This window comes from Lipotes vexillifer, unplaced genomic scaffold (assembly GCF_000442215.2).
Source record: "Lipotes vexillifer unplaced genomic scaffold, Lipotes_vexillifer_v1.1 scaffold2049, whole genome shotgun sequence".
NCBI lineage: Eukaryota > Metazoa > Chordata > Mammalia > Artiodactyla > Lipotidae > Lipotes > Lipotes vexillifer.
The window spans coordinates 305,554-326,138 of record NW_006778494.1 but is presented as its reverse complement, the minus strand read 5'-3'; the positions used below and the strand labels follow the sequence as shown (position 1 = coordinate 326,138).

Below are 20,585 nucleotides of genomic sequence, written 5' to 3'. Positions count from 1 at the left end.
CGAGAGGTTGCAGCCGGCCCGCCTGCCTTGTCCGCTGAGCCCTCTACCCGCACGGCTTCGGCCCCGCCCCTACCCCACGCCCCCCAGGAAAGCAGTTAAATCCCCCCTTCCGGGAGGCGCCTCACTCCCGCCCCGGCGAGCACCATGCCTACCTGCCGCCTCGGTCTGCTCGTCGCCGCCCTCCTCCTTGGCCTGCTGCTGGGCCTCCCCCCAGTCACAGGTGAGTGGGGCGGGGAGAGGCCTGGCGCCCAAAGGGGCCGAACCAGGAGCGCCGGGAAGGAGCCCGGCAGAAGCTTAGCCTCTCTGGGGACAGAGAAGTGAGGATTCCTGGGGTGGAAGTGGGGAGTCCCATGAAGACTAAAATGCGGGGATCCCTGGTGCCTAAAAGTGGTGACCCTTGGAGCTTTAGATGTGGGGTCCAATGTGTTGGAGGTGGGGAGACACTGAAGGCTGACATATGCGCGGGGAGATGGGGAGACTCTTTGCTGACAGTGGAGACTCATTGGCCAGAGGCGGGGACCCTCTGCCTGGACATGGGAAGCTCCTAGAGGCTTAGTTGTGCGGGGGTCCCATAAGAATTGAGGGCTCAGAAGCCAAGAGTTTGGTCACTCCTGTCGTCCCAGGTATCGGGGACCTCGGCCCTGGAGGTGGGGCTCTCTCAAGGCTGTAGTGGGGTGTGGGGAGCAGGAACTGAGACTCAGAATTCCCGGGAGATTGAGATTTGGGGCCGTCAGACAGGAGGCGGGCATCCTCTGAGAGCGGGACTGAGTCCCCCACTGCGCGTCCGCCTCCCAGGCACAGGAGCAGAGAAATCAGGCGTGTGCCCCGCGCTAGAGGTGGACCTGAACTGCACGCAGGAGTGCCTCTCGGATGGGGAATGCGCGGACAATCTCAAGTGCTGCCGGGCCGGCTGCGCCACCGTCTGCCAGATGCCCAATGGTAACCCCGGGGGACCCACGCGGGGCGGGGCGGGGCAGCGGGGGTTGGGAGGGGGAGGGGGTGCCCAGTTCTGTTCCGGGATCTGGGGCGCCAGAGTGACACCTGATCCTGGGGGATTGTGAAACGGCGAGAGGTTGCAGCCGGCCCGCCTGCCTTGTCCGCTGAGCCCTCTACCCGCACGGCTTCGGCCCCGCCCCTACCCCACGCCCCCCAGGAAAGCAGTTAAATCCCCCCTTCCGGGAGGCGCCTCACTCCCGCCCCGGCGAGCACCATGCCTACCTGCCGCCTCGGTCTGCTCGTCGCCGCCCTCCTCCTTGGCCTGCTGCTGGGCCTCCCCCCAGTCACAGGTGAGTGGGGCGGGGAGAGGCCTGGCGCCCAAAGGGGCCGAACCAGGAGCGCCGGGAAGGAGCCCGGCAGAAGCTTAGCCTCTCTGGGGACAGAGAAGTGAGGATTCCTGGGGTGGAAGTGGGGAGTCCCATGAAGACTAAAATGCGGGGATCCCTGGTGCCTAAAAGTGGTGACCCTTGGAGCTTTAGATGTGGGGTCCAATGTGTTGGAGGTGGGGAGACACTGAAGGCTGACATATGCGCGGGGAGATGGGGAGACTCTTTGCTGACAGTGGAGACTCATTGGCCAGAGGCGGGGACCCTCTGCCTGGACATGGGAAGCTCCTAGAGGCTTAGTTGTGCGGGGGTCCCATAAGAATTGAGGGCTCAGAAGCCAAGAGTTTGGTCACTCCTGTCGTCCCAGGTATCGGGGACCTCGGCCCTGGAGGTGGGGCTCTCTCAAGGCTGTAGTGGGGTGTGGGGAGCAGGAACTGAGACTCAGAATTCCCGGGAGATTGAGATTTGGGGCCGTCAGACAGGAGGCGGGCATCCTCTGAGAGCGGGACTGAGTCCCCCACTGCGCGTCCGCCTCCCAGGCACAGGAGCAGAGAAATCAGGCGTGTGCCCCGCGCTAGAGGTGGACCTGAACTGCACGCAGGAGTGCCTCTCGGATGGGGAATGCGCGGACAATCTCAAGTGCTGCCGGGCCGGCTGCGCCACCGTCTGCCAGATGCCCAATGGTAACCCCGGGGGACCCACGCGGGGCGGGGCGGGGCAGCGGGGGTTGGGAGGGGGAGGGGGTGCCCAGTTCTGTTCCGGGATCTGGGGCACGACCGACCCGGGGGTCCCCGACCAGGTCGAGGCGGATGGAGCCAGATCAGCCCGTGCTCTCCTTCCCATGGCTCCGGTGAAACCTAGGCGTCGCTGAAGTGCAGCCAGGGGGAAGGGAGGTCCCCCACTCCTAGCTGGATTCATTGCTCTGGGGCATGACGGACTTCCGGGACGCACCGCGGGGACATTGTTCCGGAACATTGTTCTCTGAGATCAGGGGACCTGGTTCGGATTTTCCTCCTGGCTGGGTTTAGCCGCGGGGCAGCCTAGGGCTGCCCAATGGGCTGGGCCCCAAGGTCTGGGGCGCCCCTCCCGATTAGCGCCCCTACCCTGGGGCCTCCCCAACCCAGGAGGAAGGACTTGGGACGCCTGCTGGCAGGACTCCCCGAATCCCTCTGTCCAGATGGAGACTTTTCAGGTTTAGGAGAGCACCCAGCCCATCTTAAAGATGTGGATGTGAGCTACAAAAGAGAGCAAGGTTCTTGTCCAAGGTCACATTGCCATCTCTGGCTGGGCAGAAGTCATAACGCAGGGGGTTCCTTTCTGCCTGAGTGGTTTGAAGAATGTCAGGACCCCTCCCAGAGCACCCCTCCCACTTCTTCATCTTTAAAACACTCGTCCACTCTAAGGGTTGAGTGAGAGAGAGAAAGTGTGTGAAGCTGGCCTGTCATAAAAAGTACTTGCTGGAGCTCAAGACTGTCCAGCAGGCCATGGGGGCTCCTATCAGAGCAGGAAGCTGTGGAATCCAAGCTTCTCGTTTTTCAGAGGGAAAGACTGAGGACTAGAGCAGGGATATGACTTGGATCCCAAGGTGCTGGGATCACTTGTCTTTATCCAGAAAAAAAACCTCTGTGATGCTCCCACCTTGTGATTTCTCTGAAGATGCCCACAGGGGCTGGGAAGGTTTGTAATTGGAGATTCAGTCACTCATGAGCAGGGAGGTTGGAGGTGGAGGGAGGACAGGCCCATCATGGGGCTTCTGGGTCTGGGGGCCTCTAACCTGGACCAGAGGGAGGAGGACCGGAAGGAGAGGAGGACACTGGGAGAGAAAGATAGACACGTGAGAGAGGAGGGCGGAAAAAAGTGGAGTCTCCGCTGTTGGGAGGAGTCTCTGCTGTTCCCTGGTCTCAGGTGGACAGACTGAGGCAGGAAGAGGGGCAGTTCCAGAGGGCCTCCTGAGCTAGAATCCTAGTTGTGCCATCTGCTTGCTGTGGGTCCTGAGCAAGTCGCTTCACCTCTCTGAGCCTCTGCGTTCTCGCTGGCAAAATGGGATGAGAATCCCAGATGTTGTAGGGTCGACATGAGGCTAAATGAAATCATACATGTGAAATGTCTCAGGAGAGAGTAGACCCTCCACACACAGTGGCTTGTTTTGTGAGTACCCCGCTCCCGATGCCCTTCTGTCCGGGAGCAGCTCGGTATTGAGAGCTCCTGCCCTTCTCAGTGGAAAGGGTGACTTTGTGCGAGGAAGACAGCCCCTCCTTGTCCTCTGCAGCTCATCACCCAGCTGTGTGCCCGTTTGACACTTGGCTGGGCTTGCTTCTGGGGCTTCTGGGCATTGAGCCAGCTCCCTTCTCCTTGACCCTGGAAGTGGAGCACAGGGTGTGTGTGTGTGTTTGTGTGTGTGTGTGTGGACATTGGAAGGTTAGGCTCAGGTCTTGGTTTTACTTACGATCAGCAGTGTGCTGTTGGGTGATGCCTTCACATCTCTGGGTCTAATTTTCCTCCTCTGTAGTAGGAGCAGAGTAGAAATATCCCCTACAGAAGAGAGAGTTGATGCGGAGGTTTAAAGGAGAAATTGAATTTACACTAAGGGCTTTGTAATCAGCACATCTCTGTGGTGTTATCTGTTTGTGTGTGTGTTAGTGGAAGAATGCTTGTCTGGGTGTGGATGAGTGAGGTTGTATAGGGGCCTTGGTGCTAGATGGTGGTAACTGGGAGTGAATAGATGGGAGTGAGTGAAGAGATTGTGGGCATGTAACCCCTCACACGTGCACTGCACTTTACAGCTTACAAAGCAGCAGAGTGCATGGTGCACAGACCTGAAGCCAGATTCCTGGGTTCAGATCCTGTCTCTACCCTGTATGACCTCAGGCAAATTACTTAACTTCTTGGTACCTCAGTTTCCTCATCTGCAATATAAGGAAATAGTAACAGTTCCTCGCACCCTGTTTTAGGATTATCGTGAGGATTAGCTGAGTTAATATACGTCAAATGCTTAGGATAATGCCTGGCACATAGAAGCAGCTAAGTGTTAACTGCTGTCCTTCCTCATTATTATTCTTATTACAAGAACTCTGTGCAGGAGAAGGAATATATGTCTGTTGCCTCCACTGCCTCCACAGCAGCCCCACGACATGGGCAGCACGGATCTCATGTGACACCCGAAGACACGGGGCTCTGGGAGATTTCTGGTCCCAGGTCACAGAGTGAGGAAAAGGCATATCTGGGACTCAAACTAGGGCCCTATGATCCCAAACCACTCAAGGAGAGAGCAGAAGGAAGGGAGGTTGCAGGTGATCACCCAAGGTCCCCTGAGATCCACCCCAGCCCCCAAGATCCACTTAGGCAGGCATCTCTCTTGTTTGTGAATCCAGGTGGGTGGTCATGCTATGGAGACGTGTTCAGCTCCCTGCTTCCCCTCTGCCCACCCCCCACCCCTTTTTCCACCCAGAAAAGAAGGGTTCCTGCCCTCAGGTGGACATCGCCTTCCCCCAGCTCGGCCTCTGCCTGGACCAGTGCCAGGTGGACAGCCAGTGTCCTGGTCTGTTGAAATGCTGCCACAATGGTTGCGGGAAGGTGTCCTGTGTCACACCTGTCTTCTGAGGTAGGTGGCCTGGGGGGAGGGGGTGCACTGATGCCCAGATGTGATGACACCTGCAGAAGGCTGAAAAGGAGAACCTGAGCTAACACACTGCTGTTCCCTTCTCTGTCCTTTGAATTACTTTCATCCACTCAACAGATTCACTCACTGAGCGTCCATCATGTGCCAAGCACTGCTCTAGGTGCTGGGGATGCTCTGTGTGTGAACAAATCGGACACAAATTTCTTTCTGCTGGTTTTATATGCTAGTGAATGATAAACAAAATAAATATGCAAGTATACTCTGTGAAATGTTAGCGGGAAATAAGTGGCCTGGAGAAAAAGAAAAAAGAGTGGGGATAAGGAGTGGGGATGGGGGGGCGGCAGGGAGCAGTACTGCAATTTTTTTCATGGGACCTCCCGGAAGGCAGCATATGAACAGACTTGATGGAATTGATGGAGGGGGCCGCTAGCATATCAGGGAGAATGTTACAGGCCGAGGGGGCAGCAGGTGTAACGCAGTAGCCTCCCTGGTGAGTTTCAGGAAAAGCCAGAAGGCTGGAGCCTGCTGATCAAGGAGAGAGCAACAGAGGAGAGGGTCCGAGAGGTAGGTGGTAAGCGGAGGGACCTGATAGACCATGTAAGGACTTTGGTCTTGACCCAGAGATGTCGGGCCCTTGGGAATGGACACGCTCTGACTTAGATTTGCAAAGATTGCTGAGGGTGCTGTGTGGAGGCCCTAGGGGACAGTGGCAGAAGCAGGGAGACCAGCGAGGAGGCTCCTGCAAGAGGCCAGGTGGGAGATGATGGACCAGGTGACGTAAGTGGCTGCGTTTGGGACCTATGTGAAGGTAGATGGGACAATATTTGCTGATGAATTGGGCTGTGAGAAGATTTACTCCTTTTCCCCTTAACACCCACGTAAATAAGTCAGTGGCTGGAGGAGCAGCTGTGTCCTGGGAGGGCGGGCGGTGGCTGGATGGGTTAGGGAAGTAGGAAGCTCTTTGCATAGGCCAGTGCGAGGCAGAAGAATTGATCTTTACTCTCGCCAAAAAGCTTGGCTTTTCAGGACAGAGCTGGTAGAGATCAGTTAATTTCAGTTCAGTGTCTCAAATGCCCCTTTCAAGTGTGTTGAGCACTTAGGCTGTGGCAGGCAGGGCTACATTCAGCCACCTCGAGGGGCTCTGACGCTGGAAGGAAAAGATTGTGCAGCCTCTCTTTCCCCACATATAATTAAAAATAAAACAATATTAAGTCATAAAGCAAGTGTAAGAAAATAAAGAGAAGCAAAACCAAAGAACGTGCATCGTCAGGCCATTGCAGGATCCAGCACTGTGCCGCCAGCTCTGTGCCAGGTTCTGGGACGGAAGGTGACCACCGCCCTTCCTCACCGAGCTTGCAGCCCAGTGGCTGAGGCAGACAGATGGACAGACGCCCCCAGTGCCTGTCGTCAGTGTTGCAGTGGAGGGAAGGGCTGGGTGTGAGGGGGACATAGAAGAGGAAAGCCTCACCCAGGTGGGGGTGGGGAAAGGAGGGAGCAGGCTTCCCAGAAGGGACCCTGAGCCAATCCTGAAGGATGAATGAAAGGTCAGCAGTCTGGTGCCGTACGGCAGTGGGGAGGCTGTTTCAACCCTTTGGTTGAAATCTCATTGTTGATCGTACAATACTTTTGATAAGCTCTCAGCCAAGGGACTGGCAGGTCAGTGGTGGAACCTATTGCCCAGATGTGAAGACTGAGACCCAGAGGGAGGGGAGGACGTGCCCAAGGCCCCAAGGTTGTTAATTCAGTGCCTGAGAACCACGGTCTCCCCAGGGACCAGAGCTCTCCGCCTCTTGCCTCCATCAGTGTCAGCTGCATGGGCTGGCTTTGCAGTCAGGAAGACCTGGGTTCAGATTTCAGCTCTGACACTTAGCTAGCCTTTTTCACCTCCCTGAACTGCAAATATTTTGCTTATAAAATGGGATAAATAAGATAATAAGATCTTTTTGATCATCTAACCCAGCTTAGCCAAAGGAATAGGGGCATGGTGGAACTTCCTAGTGGTGGAAGGATTCTTAGGGACATAAATGACAGTGGCCCCTCAGGAAGGTCACAGTTGTCAGTGGGGACCATGGTATACCCAGGTGTGTCCGGGGATGGTCAGAAGCAGAAGAGATGAGTCTAGGACCTTCCAAAAAGTGCAGGCAGAGCCCCAGGGCCTCAAGACGGTGAGGCTTTCCTGGGGGCGGGGGTAGGGAGCTAAGGGGGGATGTGATGGGGTAGGGGGAGTTTGGGCCCAGAATTTAAGCTGCAGGCATTCTTTTCCAGTATCATGGATACTGTTGTTGACGGTATTATTGTGATTTTCTTCCTCCACCTCCAGCCACCAGCCTGAGGAGTCGGGGAGTGGAAGTGTCTGCCTGGCCCTGTCTGGCTCCAGCCCAGCTGCCCTCCTCCCTTCCTGGCCTGTGCTCCCTCCTGAGCGGCCACAGCTGCTTCTTTTCCAACCAATAAAGTGACCACTTCCAGCACCGATGGGGCTGTGGCCTCTGTTCTTATTATTCTGGCTCTTTCCTCCCACGACTCTGGGTGGAGGTGCGGGCATGGGGGTGCAGGGTGCAACCAGATCATCCAGGCACAAAGTCTGAGATCAGCTCTGACACAATGAACATAAACCCAAGGCTCATCTGTGTGTGCTGGCACTTCCCTGGGTGAATCCACCCACCAGCCCTATGCGGTTGTTGGTTATTCTCCCAGGGTTTTGGAGGAGAGAACTGGGGCTCAGAGAGATGCTGGAATCCTTCCAAGGTCACTGGGATTCGTTGCTGGGGGGTTCTGACAACAGCAGCAGCAATGTACTGTGTGCCAGACACAGGGCTGGGAGATTCACTTGTGAGATCTTCTGGATCCCCAAAACAACCCTCAAATTAGTTGATGACAGTCCTGTGTTACAGACTGGGACTCCACCAAGTTACTTGCTTGGGGCCACACAGAAAGAAGGTGGCAAAGCCAGGATCCTTCGTTGTAGCTGCTTTTTAAAATTCAAACCGTTATTTTATATAAATAATATTCACATGGATCAATATTCAAAAGGTAAAAAAAGTACGCAGTGAAACATCTCTCACCCTTGACCCTCTTCCTGCACCTGCAGCCACTCAGTTGTTTTCCTCAGAGGAAACGAATGCCATCAGTTTCTTGTGTCTTCTTCCCAAGATAGATCTCCAGCTCACTCCCTCTATCCTTTCTTCTCTCTGTATCCCCTCTCTTTATTCCCCCTTCTCTCCCTTCTTTCTATGCCTACTTTTTCTCTCCCTCTCCTCACCTCCCCTCTTCCTCTCTATTTCTCTTCTCTCTATCATCTAACTCCATCTCTCCAGGGACATGTAGATATAAAATTCTCATCTAGGGCTTCCCTGGTGGCGCAGTGGTTGAGGGTCCGCCTGCCGATGCAGGGGACGCAGGTTCGTGCCCCGGTCCGGGAAGATCCCACATGCCACGGAGCGGCTGGGCCCGTGAGCCATGGCCGCTGAGCCTCCGCGTCCGGAGCCTGTGCTCCGCAATGGGAGAGGCCACAACAGTGAGAGGCCCGCGTACCACACACACACACACACAAAAATCTCATCTATCCCACCTTTTTACAGAATTGTAGTACACTATACACATTGTGTTGTACTTGGCTTTTCTCACTTCATATATCCTGAAGATCCGTCTCAGCATAAAAGGTTTCTTCATTTCTCTGGCCGTATAGTATTCCATTGTTGGGAGGTACGAAGTTTATTTAACCACACTTACACTGGTGACTATTTAGGTTGCTTTCAACCTTTTACAGGCTTAGATTTGAACCTGAGTCATCTGATGACACCACAGTCCCATGCTGGCTCTACTGCAGTGATTTTTCACGTTAATCCCTGAGGTGGGGTGGGGAGGGGATGCCTAGCCTTTTGGGGTGAGGAGGGGGTAAAGCAACAAAGTAATGGCAGAGACTCTGCCCCCAGGACATGGTTTATGTCCTTCCCTGCTCCTCCACCCACCGTGGAATGTGAGAGGTCAAGGCAGCTTGAGTGGGTTTGTGTGGAGACAGAAAGCTGGGTGGCTTGGTGTTTGGCCAGCCTTATCTTTCTCATCCTCCTGTGGGTCTCTGCCCCAGGCCATGAGCCAGCAAAGAACCTGGCTGTCCATCCATACCCCTGGGAGTACATGGGAAAGCATCTCCTGTATGAGAATGGGGGTGCTCACTGCATAAGGCTGCCTTTGGAGGTAGGTGGGTGGCAGTATCGCTTTTCTCCTAGCTTTTCCTTTTCCAATCTCTATCCCTGTCCAGGCTCCAGTCTCCCCAACCCTTCTAAGCAAAAACAAAGTGATAGGCTGGGTAGAGTCTTTAGGGACTAAATGTGCGGGTACCACCTCTTCCACTTTCTCCTTGCTTTCCCCAGCTCTGCCCTCTGAAAGAGAGCCCTGGGCAGGGCCTTGTTTAACTCCGGGATGGCAGAGGTGTGCCTTTGTGTGCATTGATTTCTTCCATCCGCACCATGCCTCAAAGCGCTCTCCTTCCCGGGAGCCTGTGTGTGGACAGCATCTTGATGGGCTATGTGTTCTGTAGCCAGACCACAGCCATGCTACTTTGAGCTAGAAGGACGGTTCCCAGGGCCAGAAACTTGGTAAACTGCTGCCTTTCCGGAGCTCAGGGCAGGGTCTCTTCCTGCGCTTACTTTCTCCCATCTCTGGCAACACGCTGCTTTGCTGTTGCCTCTAAACCCCATCTCCAGTCCAGAGGGCTGTGTACGGTAAAACCCTGTAGAAACAAACATCTGTTCTTCAGCAAAGTGCAGGTTGGTGATTGGAGGCAGAATAGGAAGTTACACATGAGGGAGCTGGAGCTTGAAAAATGAAGTTCTAAAGCCAGACCAGTAGAGGGCAGCCCTGCCCGAGGAACAGCGTGAGCAGAGGCATTCCTCATTCAGGAAACCTTTTATGAGCACTTACTATGGGTTCTGTTCTAGGTGGTAGGGATTTGACATCAAGGAGGTGAGGTGTGTGTGTATGTGTGTGTGTGCGCGCGCGCGTGTAGGGTGAGGGAAACAGTCACTAAATGAATGAACCAACACAGGTTTAACGTGTCAGGTGGTAGAAAGATTATGGCGAACTATAAAGTTGGGTAAGAGGACTAGTGGGTCCAGGGGATGGGATAAGAGGTAGGGGGTTGTTGCTTTGCAGAGGGTATTCAGGGAAGGTCTTTCCTAAGGTGTCATTCAAGTCATGAGCTGAGTGAAGAAAGATATGAGCCACACGGAATCCATGGGAAGAGCTGTCCAGACCAAGGAAGCTTCTAGGGCTAAGGACCTGAGTTCAGAGTGCTTGAGGATCATGGCTGGTGTGCTGAGGGCTCAGGAGCATGAAGGGAGATGCAGTCAGAGAATTAGTGCGGGCTCAGATCATGGAGGGCCCTGTGGTCACTACAGGACTTTGCCTTTTATTCTGAGGAATTTAGGAGCCATAGGAGGGGTTTGAGCAGAGCGATGATGTCATCTGACCTATGTTTGGAAAAGATCCTTCTGGCTGTTATATTAAGAATAGACTCTGGGGGCAATGTGAAGCAGGGAGAGCAGTTAGGCTGCCCAACAGGACATAGGAGAAACGACATTTTTTTGCCTCTTCATCTACAAATATGTATGAGACCCCCAAACTGCCAGCCCTAATGCCCCGGGAGCTAGGGCTGCACCAGCTATGATGGCTCCTGTGACTGCTGTGTGGTTCCATTTGTCCTGTCCATTGATGCAGCTTCCAAAAACTAACTCGTGAACTAATCATATTGCAAACACAACAAACACTCCCCTTCTTGCCCCATGATCACGTTTACCCAGTTGATCGTTATACTACAAGTTGATGGCAAAACTGTGAGGGTGAGGAAAACAGAGTGATGGCTGACAACTCGTTAGCTCTCCATTCAGGTGCTGCAATCTGTTGGTGAGGGTCTGGTTTGTTTAGCCCTTAAAGATGGTACTTGGTGGGAGCTGCAGCGCCCCCCTGAGCCACAGAACAGCATAGCATTAGTAGGCCCTGCCTGCAGAGCATAGAGGTCCTAGACCCAGAAGTCTCTGCATACCAGCCACGGCTGGGATATCAACCCCAAAGAAGCCCAGGGCCCAGCCAAACCAGGCTTATTGGGGTGAGTTCATTACATAAAAAGATGGGACCCTCTAGAGCTACTGAAACCCCATTATTTGCAGCCCTCAATCTTGGACAGCCCTCTGGGGATTTTTCACCAGATGAACGATCCAAAGCCTGTGGTTTATATTATGGGCTAGGGTTAGGCTTAGGATTATGGTTAGACTCTTGGCACTACCAGGGGAATAGACAATGGAAGGCAGCTGACCTTTGCGATCAATCTGAAAACAACAACCCCTCACTGATGGAAGGTTGGTACCTCACTCCACAGGCAGAGCTCCAAGTGGCCTGGATGGTGCCCACAGGACCCCCTTTAACCAACCTCCAGGTTAGCAATATACACAGACTCTGGGGCAGATGCCTGGGCGGGCTGAGTGATTTGGAACGTAGAATTTCCTAGATTGGCTCACTTATGATCTCTGTTGTAGGGCCAGAGACTCTGGTTTGAAATAGCATTAACCTCTCAACATATTAGTGTACACATTAGGCATGTTCATGCTTATCACAAGGACAGTTCTCCATTGGTCTCACCTGGTTCAGCTGTGGTACACCTGTAAGGTTTCCCTGTTAGCTCTTTTCCATTTGCCTATGGGACACCATATCCCACTCTCCTAGTAGCTCTGATGTGGTTGCAGCTATTTCTCCTTGACTTTTCCCTTTTTTATGCTTGATTTATTCTTTCAACTATTAATTTTGACATGACTTCAGACTTAAAGACAAGTTGCAAGAATAGTTTCCTGCATCCTCTTTACCCATATTCATCAAATGCTTACATTTTACCACATTTACTTTCATCTTTCTCTCTCTCTCTCTCTCTCCACACACACACACCACATATTATGTTTTTCTAAAGCATGTGAAAGTGCGTTGCAGACATCTAAGTACTTCAGTGAAGTTCCTGAAATAAAGGCATTCTCTTAAATAACCACAGCACAATAATCAAATTCAGTAAATTAACACTGACACTGTGCTATTATCTCATCTACAGACAGGACCAGCTACCTAATTGATGAGGCACAGGGCTAAACGAAAATGTGGGTGCCACGTGGCTGCCATGGCCGTCACTGAAATGCCATAGGGAGTGCACACGTAATGAAACGGAGCAGGACACTGTAGGGGCTCTTGGGCATGGAAGTGTCTCTGTGTCCCCCGTTCCTTGTTTGTATGGGACAGACTCCAGCCTCCATGACCTTCCCTGAGACCCAAAGGGCAGGTTCAAACAGTTGCTAATCAGGGAAGGGAGGGGATGCAGAGACAAGGGAGGAGCAGCCCAGAAACAGTAGCGCAGGACTTCCCTGGTGGCGCAGTGGTTAAGAATCCGCCTGCCAATGCAGGGTACACGGGTTCGAGCCCTGGTTCGGGAAGATCCCACATGCCTCGAAGCAACTAAACCTGTGCGCCACAATTACTGAGCCTGCGCTCTAGAGCCCGCAAGGCACAACTACTGAGCCCGAGTGCCACAACTACTGAAGCCCGCTTGCCTAGAGCCCATGCTCTGCAACGGAGTAGCCCCCGCTCACCGCAACTAGAGAAAGCCCGCGCACAGCAATGAAGACCCAGCGCAGCCAAGAATAAATAGATAGATAGATAGATAAATAAAATTTAAAACAGAAAAACCTGAAAAATATTGGTTGGCTAAAAAGTTCGTTTGGGTTTTCTGTAATCGGACATAAGAACCCGAACGAACTTTTTGGCCAAGCCAATAAATCCTGGGTCTCTCCTTTCCTCCACAGTGTTAATTTCTACGAAACTAATCAACAGGTACTTGTGGAGTATTTACTTTGTACACACCAACTTTTCTTGGCTCGATGTAGAAATGTGTGAGGCAAGATCCCAACTTTCAAGGGCCCAGAAAATATGACCATGAACAGGTAGTAGAAGGCAGGCCGAGTATCTCTGTGTAGGTCCACATGGAGATGTCAGGGGGTTTACAGGATGGAGAGGTAAGCTAAGACTGGGCTGTGCAGTAGAGCTGAACTTTAATGATTGCAAACTGATTAAGAATATGGGTCCTAGAGTCACACTTGGATTCAAACACCAGCTTCACTCCTTGCCAGTTTGCTGTTTGGGGCCAGTAATTTATCTTCCTGACTTTCAACTTCCTCATTTGTAAGATACAGATATTAATAGAATCTTCCTCTTTAGGCTGTTGGAAATATTAAATGAGATCATGTATGTAAAGCACGTAACTTGGTTCCTGGCATATCATAAGTGTTTCATAAGTGGCAATTATGAGAATTTTAATAGAAGGTATTATGTATTGAAAGCTTTTCAAATGCATGTCCTCTTTGACCTAGAGGTACCACTTCTTATCATCTATCCTAACTAAACAGTTAGAAATGCTCACACTGATTTACTTGCAACATTACTTACTATATTGAGAAACCATAAATAATCTCAACATTTAATCAGAGAAGACTTGCTTAAATAAATTATGATCCAGCGATACCCAGAAAGCTCTACCCCTTTTAGAATTACGTTGCAGAATATTTAATGATATAGGAAAATCTTCACCCAATATTGTTAACTGGTAAAAGCAGGTTATAAATCTGTATTAATGTATGCTCCTAAGTTGTTCACTTTCATTATTCCCAGAAAGTTTTTTAAAGGCTTGAGGAGTTACGCATTTGGAAGATTTTCCTCCAGCATATATGGATTAAGAAATTTAATGAGCTCTCAGCACTGTCAAGAGTGGTATTTCCAGTGCTTCTGTAGCTTATCTGGCACCGATTGGCCTTCTGGTAGTTTCTTCTTTCTGGTAGTTTCTGTTTAGCTTTTCGCCTAAGCAACTTTTATAACACAACATTTCTCAGAATCCAGATTTGGTGACGTAAGACCTCTTGGGTATTTGTACTCATAGGGACCAGGCACTATGAGCTTTCAGCTTTCACCTGGGAACAAATATCAGGGAAAAAGGAGGGAGAGGAGGAGACCCAAGAACCGAGGCTTTAGGCAGAGTCACTGCTGTGTGACTCCAGCCAAGCCCCTCCCTGTGGCAGTCAGACTGCTAAGGTGGCCCAGTGATCCCCACCTCCTAGGATTCATGTCCTTGTGTAGTCCCTTCCTTGAGTGTAGACTGGACCTAGTGACTTGTCTCTAATGAGCAGTGATGTAACGAAAAGTGATGGGGCGTCACTTCCAAGATTAAGGTACAAAAGACTGTGACTTCTATCTTGCCAGCACTCGTCCTGGTTCTTCCCACTGCTTGCTCTGATGAAGCCCATTGTCATGTGGTGAGCTGCCCCCTGGAGAGGCCCACTTGTCAAGGAACTGAAGGTGGCCCCTGGCCAATAGCCTTCGAGGAACTAAATCCTGCCAACAACCACGTGAGTGAGCTTGGAAGTGGATCCTTCCCCGGTTGAACCTCAGATGACAATGCAGCTTCAGCCGGTTGACAACACCTAGATTGCATCCTTGTAAAAGACCCTGAGTTTGGTTACTTTTCTACCTATATCCTCTTGTGTTTCTATGAGTTTCTTTCAGGTGATTGTTTTGAAATCTTTGGCAGGCAGATTGTAGATCTCCATTTCTTTGGAGCCGGTTACTGGAGCTTTATTAGTTCTTTCGGTCGTGCCATGTTTCTCTGATTCTTTGTGATTCGTGTGGCCCTGTGTTGGTGTCTGTGCGTTTGAAGGAGCAAACTCCTCTTCCAGTCTTGAAAGACTGGTTTTGGCATGTAAGAACTTTCTACAGCTTCCCCAGGCTACTAGGACTACCACCAGAATCACAGTTGTGCTGGATTGGAACCGGTTTTGAGGCTGTTGCTGGGTCTGCCATGGGGTCTGTGATTGACGTGCTTGTTATCAGGGGCTCAGGTGGGCATGGATTCCGTCTGGTCCCTGGGTGGGTAGGACTGCCTCTACAACCTTGTTCAGTAGGGAGGTGCTGGGGCAGGGGTCTGCTTCCGGGTCCAAGGTCAGGTCATCAGTCAGTGAGCCTATTACCAGGTGCGAGATAGGTGTGGCTCCTACCAGGTCCCTGGGAGGGCCGCTGCCTGGTCACAGGATGAGTCCCTGGGTGGGCGAGACTGGCCCTGGACCATGGCTGAGAGGGACTGGAACGAAGCCCCAGGGCTGTTTCAGTTTCAACAGCCAAGATTGAGGTTTGTAGCCCTGGTTCCACAGGCACGGATGAGTGTGTCTCCTGCCAGGTCCCTGGCTGGGCTGGGATGCTCCCTGACCATGGCTGGAAGGGCTGGGGCCAAGTCTAGGGCCCTTTCTGTATCTCCCAAGGTACAGATGTGTCTCCCGCCAGGTCCCTGTGCCGGCAAGACTGCTCAAAATCTGTGGCTGGAAGGGGCAGGAACTCAGTCTAAGGCCTTTCAGGATCTCCAGGAACACAGATGGGAGTGTCTTCTGCTGGGTCCCTGTGCCAGCGGGACTGTCTGGGGCCTGTGGGTGGGATGAGCTAGACCCCGTTTCAGGGCACTTTCAGAATCTACAGTCTGAGCTAGTTTGGTGGGCTTACGTCCAGGGGCTCCTAGGCAGCGGCTGAGAGGGCCTGGAGGCTGTTCACAAGCCATTTCAGCACTCACTGACTTCTCTATGCCTGTTAACCTGATGCCTGGGGGAGCATGACATATGGTCATGCATATGGGTCCCTTGGCACATGGTGCTGGGGAGAGGACCAAGTTAAATGGGGCTGTAGCCAAGTCCTCAGGGGTATGGAGCTGTTTCTGGGTCTATAGTTGGGACCACGATAGGTGAGTCAACCACCTGGGTGCGGGCCTGCCTTCTCAAATGGTTCTCCTGGGTCTTGGACTGCACTGGATTTCACAATCTCCTAGCTGGATCTCAAAGCTGCCACAAAGGCATTTTTGCCCATGGATGGATGCCAAATAATTAGGCAGAGGGACATCTTATTCAGCCACCTTTCTGATGTCACTCAGGATGTTATTTTTCAAAGGTGTTTAAAAACCATGCTTATGTTTAACCTTGTGTTATTTTACAATGATGAAAAATTGGAAGCACACATTCAACAACAGATGATTGGCTAAGTAAATTACAGTGCTTTGTAAATAGTTTAGAATATTATATAGCCATTAACAATGACACTGAAGAATATTCACTGATCTGGGAAAATGTTTAAATGTTTATAATAAAATGCTACATAAAAATCCTGATAGAAAATACTATACAATTTACACACACACACACACACACACACACATACATAGAGAGAGAGGGAGGGAGATAGTAAATAAAGGCATATGCAGAGGAATGTTATTTTGAGATGGTAATTGAATCTTATCCCTATGGATAAAATTTAATTGAATTTTTACCCCCAAAGGTCTACTTCCTTCTTCAATGTGGGCCCTTCCAATACCATGCCCCAAGTTTCCAAATTCACCCTCCCGCCTCCAAAACCTTTATCCTCCAATTCACTAAGCAGTAATTCATACTAAGTGTGAATGACTCTTAATTCCCCAGTATATTTGTATGTATGTACGTATTTTAAAAATAAAGTCTTGAGATTTTAAACATATTGGTGATATTTGTAGAATTTCGGGCACAGAGATGGGTGATTTAAAGAACAAGGCAGGGAGAATAAATTTCAGTGGAGGAATGCATCTCTTGTTCACAAAAATAACTTCTATTGCCCTACAGCAACTCTGACTCCAGGGAGGTCTGTGTTCTTACTAGAAAATCAGGTGTTCTTGCAGGCTTTCTCACATGCTTCTTTCCTCAAAAAGTTGTTGCCATTGCCATTACAACCTCCATAATAAAAAAGCTCACATTCATAAGTTCTCCAGTTGTAAAATCAGCACAGGATTGAGCCTCGACAAAGGCCATTCTCCATACGAAGTTTGCATACATTTGCAGAGACAGCTTTGCCTAAAGAGACAAAGTGGTTTGAGAGAGGCCCCATCACCTTCCGCTTGTTAGTCCCATATGCTAGGGGGCTGGGATGGCCCTGACCACAAATGTGAGGCTGTCCATAATATTAGCTGAGCTGTGTATTTCTTCCCATCCAGCCCACCTGGCCCACCCAGCCAGGGCCTTCTCCATCTGCACGGAAGTTGAGATTTTCACTCCTGGGAGTAACCTGATGTGGTGAAAACCCGAGACTTGAGACTCCAATTCAAGTGGATACAAATCCTAGCCCTGCCACTTACTACTGTGTGATGTTGTATCAACTTAACTTCTCCAAATTCCCATCTTTTCGTATGAAAAATTTGGGAGCTGAACTCCACCATCTCTGAGCACAATTCCAGATCTGATTGTCTAGGATTTGATGAGTAAGGTCTCTCAGGCTTCCACCCCCTGTCTCACTGTCATTCTGGAGTAGATATCCGATAGTGAGAGGAGAACTGACTTCAATCTGAGAGCAGGGTTGAAACTTGACTCCATCATTTTCTAGCTGTGTGAGCCTGGACAAATCACCTATATCTTTGGCACTCAGTTTCCTTCACTGTAAATGGGCGTGTAATATGCACATTTTAGGCTTACTGAAGGGTGAGAGGTAACCGATGAAAAGCCTGATAAATAGAAAAGCATCAATAAACAGAAGCTGCTCTCAATCACTCCTTCCCTTCCTTCACCAAGAAGACTGAGAACAGGGATCTCGTCATACTCTTTTCCGCAGGCTACATACCTAACACAGGCCTGGCTCTGAGTTCTCAGTAAATATTTGTTAATGGGGGAAAAAAATGCCATGAGATCCTCTGAGGCAGGATTACAAGTTTCTTGAAATCTCCTTTTATGTTCCTGTTATGGGAATAGCTTTATCCTTGCAATTACTCTTCAAAGTAGAAATTAGGACTTCCAACTTTACATGAAGAAACTAAGGTCAGAGAGGTGAAATGCCTTTTCTAATGTCATGCTAGAAGGTGTTGGGTCAAGACTTTCTTTGTGCTGCTGGGCCCCTGGCCGTATTCCCAGGCTATTCTTGGAGCTCCCATGTTCCATACCAACCTTGTCTTAATTCTGATCGAAGCTCTTGGCAGAAGGTGAAGAGAAGGAGAAGTGAGAGAGAGACCCAGAGCTGCATGGTGCCACCCAGCAAGTGGCCCAGCCTGGGGTTGGCATTTTAGGGAGAAATGGGACCAAGGAGGAGGAGCCTGATCCCACATCCAGCTCTTTCATCCCTAACTTCTGCTGTTCATGAGGCTGATCCACCCTTGGAACAGAGTGTCCATCCAAAGCACAGCTCTGTCTTTCTCCTTTGGCCTTATCTGATCTGAATTTATCAAAGGCCACTTCACTACACTTCATGGTGTGAGCCCCTTAAACAATAATAAAACAGCAGCTACCATTTGTTGAGCGCGTCTACCTTTCCAAGCACCATTTAAAATACTCTTCATTCATTACCTCCCTTGAATCCACACAGGATCCCTGCAAGGCTTAGAAGCCCCACTTTGTAAGTGAGGAGAGTTTAAGCTACCTTGACCATTATCTATCACATGGATAGTGAATTTCAGAACCAGGACTTGGACCCTTGTCTGTTCAGCTCCAATAAACTTTTATCACTCATTCATTCAACAAACACTTACTGAGCTCCCACAGCATTCTAAGCATAGTCTTAGATGCTGCCTCCCCGGCATCTGGGGGCTCCCAAAGAATTGTGGGAACAACACACACATTACTGTGTAGAAGGAGGACCCAACTTTTTTTGCTTTAGAGAATCATTCTGTCTAGAGAATCACCCCAATCACCAGGGTCCAGCACATTCCCCACCGACCTGCTTTCTCGGATCCTCCAGAGATCTGATCTTTTGGAAGACAAAGCCAGTATGCTTTGGTGGGATTTTAGTGAGCCTCAGATTCAAAGTCTGAGGTTTTACTTTTGAGTCCAGGTCTTCCTGATGTGGGCAAGTCATTTAACCTCTCTGAGCCTCAGTTTTCTCATCTATAAATTGAGATTAATTATGCTGGTTTAGCATATTTCCCAGAACTGGTGCAAGCGTTCAATGAATAAACAAATGCTTCATACATTGGAAATGTGCAACAGGCATATGCCATTTGCAGGGTGTGTGTGTGTGTGTGTGTGTGTGTGTGTGTGTGTGTGTGTGTGATGCCTTTTTGGAAACAGGAGTGTTAACTGGACCAGCATCACATTTGGTCTCTACACAAATGTGTTACCCATCTTTGCACATTAGTGGTAGCTCTTCCTGCTTTTTAAATTCCCTGCAGCCACGATCCTCATTCCTTGGCCACTGCTTCTCCCAAGTATAGTTCACACAATGGTTGGTCAACCCTCTCATCACCTGCAGATTTTCAGTTTATTTCCTTGAAGGCTCCTCCGAAGCCTGCATTTCCAGATCTCTGTGGGTACATCTCCTTTTGCACTTTGGTGGGTCTACCAGCATTATTCCTGGTATTCTTTCCTTAGCTCTCTTAGGAGGTCAAATCAGTTCATCAGAAACCAAAATAAGAGCAGAAGGAGGCTCCCAGGAAGTACAGACTGACATTTGCCATTCAGGCAGAAGAAAGGCAGGATTGCCTATGGGTGCACTTGGCTGAGAGCTTTACTACAGTGCTCCCTCTTCTAGAGTGAGAACTGGCCTTTTAATATGTAATTCAGAAAAGCAGTTTTCGGGAATTCCCTGGTAGTCCAGTGGTTAGGACTCTGTGCGTTCACTGCCATGGGCCCGGGTTTGATCCCAGGAACACAAGCAGCACGGCCCGGCCAAAAAAAAAACCCCAAAAAACAGAAAAGCAGTTTTCATCTGGGTGGGAGCAATTCTGGCCCCCTAGGGACAGTGTCTAGAGACATTTTTGAGTGACACAACTTAGGAGTGGGGGGGGACACCTACTGGTAGAGGCCAGGGATGTTGTTAAACATTCTGCAATGCACAGGACATCCTCACCAGAAAGAATTATCTGCCCTCAAATGTCAATAGTGCCAAGGTTAGGAAACCCTGCATAAGAGTTATGAATATAGGCCGGGCGCGCAGGCCCGGTGGTGCCGCCGCGGCGCGCCGCCCGCTGCCTACTGCCGGAGGCTGCGGGCGCCGGGGGCTACCAGTGCAGCGTTCGCGCCAGGAGCCTGTACACCGGGGCCAAGCGGCCGGCGCACATGGGCGTCCCCGCCCCCCCGCGCTGGACGAGGCTGTCTCGGACCACCTGAGCGGCCCCACAGCGCCCCTGAGCGCCCTCAACCTCGCCGCCGGCCAGGAGGGCGCGCTCGCCGCCGCCGGCCATCACCACCAGCACCCCGGCCACCACCACCCGCAGGCGCCGCCGCCCCGCCGGCTCCCCAGCCCCAGCCGGCGCCGCGGCCTAGGCGGCGTCCTGGTATCTGAACCACAGCGGGGACCTGAACCACCTCTCCGGCCACACGTTCGCAGCCCAGCAGCAGACTTTCCCTAACGTCAGGGAGATGTTCAACTCCCACCGGCTGGGGATTGAGAGCTCGACGTTCGGCAAACCCCAGGTGAGCAGCAACGCGAGCTGTCCGCTGCCCTGCAGATCTACGCCTTCTCTCTACCGCCACGCAGCTCCATATTCCTATGACTGCACGAAATAGTCAGCTGCCCCGGCCCTCCTCTGCCCTGGCCCGCTCCGGCTTCGCCTAGCAGACGCGACCCTCTCAGACAGGCTG

At 51.2% G+C, this 20,585-nt stretch overlaps 2 protein-coding genes across 2 annotated transcripts; both read left to right on the top strand.

Annotated features, from left to right (window-relative positions):
- Positions 1–144: 144 nt before the first annotated feature.
- On the top strand, positions 145–1,061 carry LOC103068600 (WAP four-disulfide core domain protein 2-like). Its single transcript, XM_007451649.1, has 2 exons — positions 145–220; positions 796–1,061. Exons 1-2 carry the CDS (start codon positions 145–147, stop codon positions 1,059–1,061), a joined length of 342 nt encoding a protein of 113 aa, XP_007451711.1.
- Positions 1,062–1,210: 149 nt separating this feature from the next.
- Positions 1,211–4,922, top strand: LOC103068331 (WAP four-disulfide core domain protein 2). The gene is made up of 3 exons (XM_007451648.1): positions 1,211–1,286; positions 1,862–2,005; positions 4,771–4,922. The coding sequence occupies exons 1-3, from the start codon at positions 1,211–1,213 to the stop codon at positions 4,920–4,922; spliced, it is 372 nt and encodes a 123-aa protein (XP_007451710.1).
- The last annotated feature ends 15,663 nt before the right edge of the window (positions 4,923–20,585 follow it).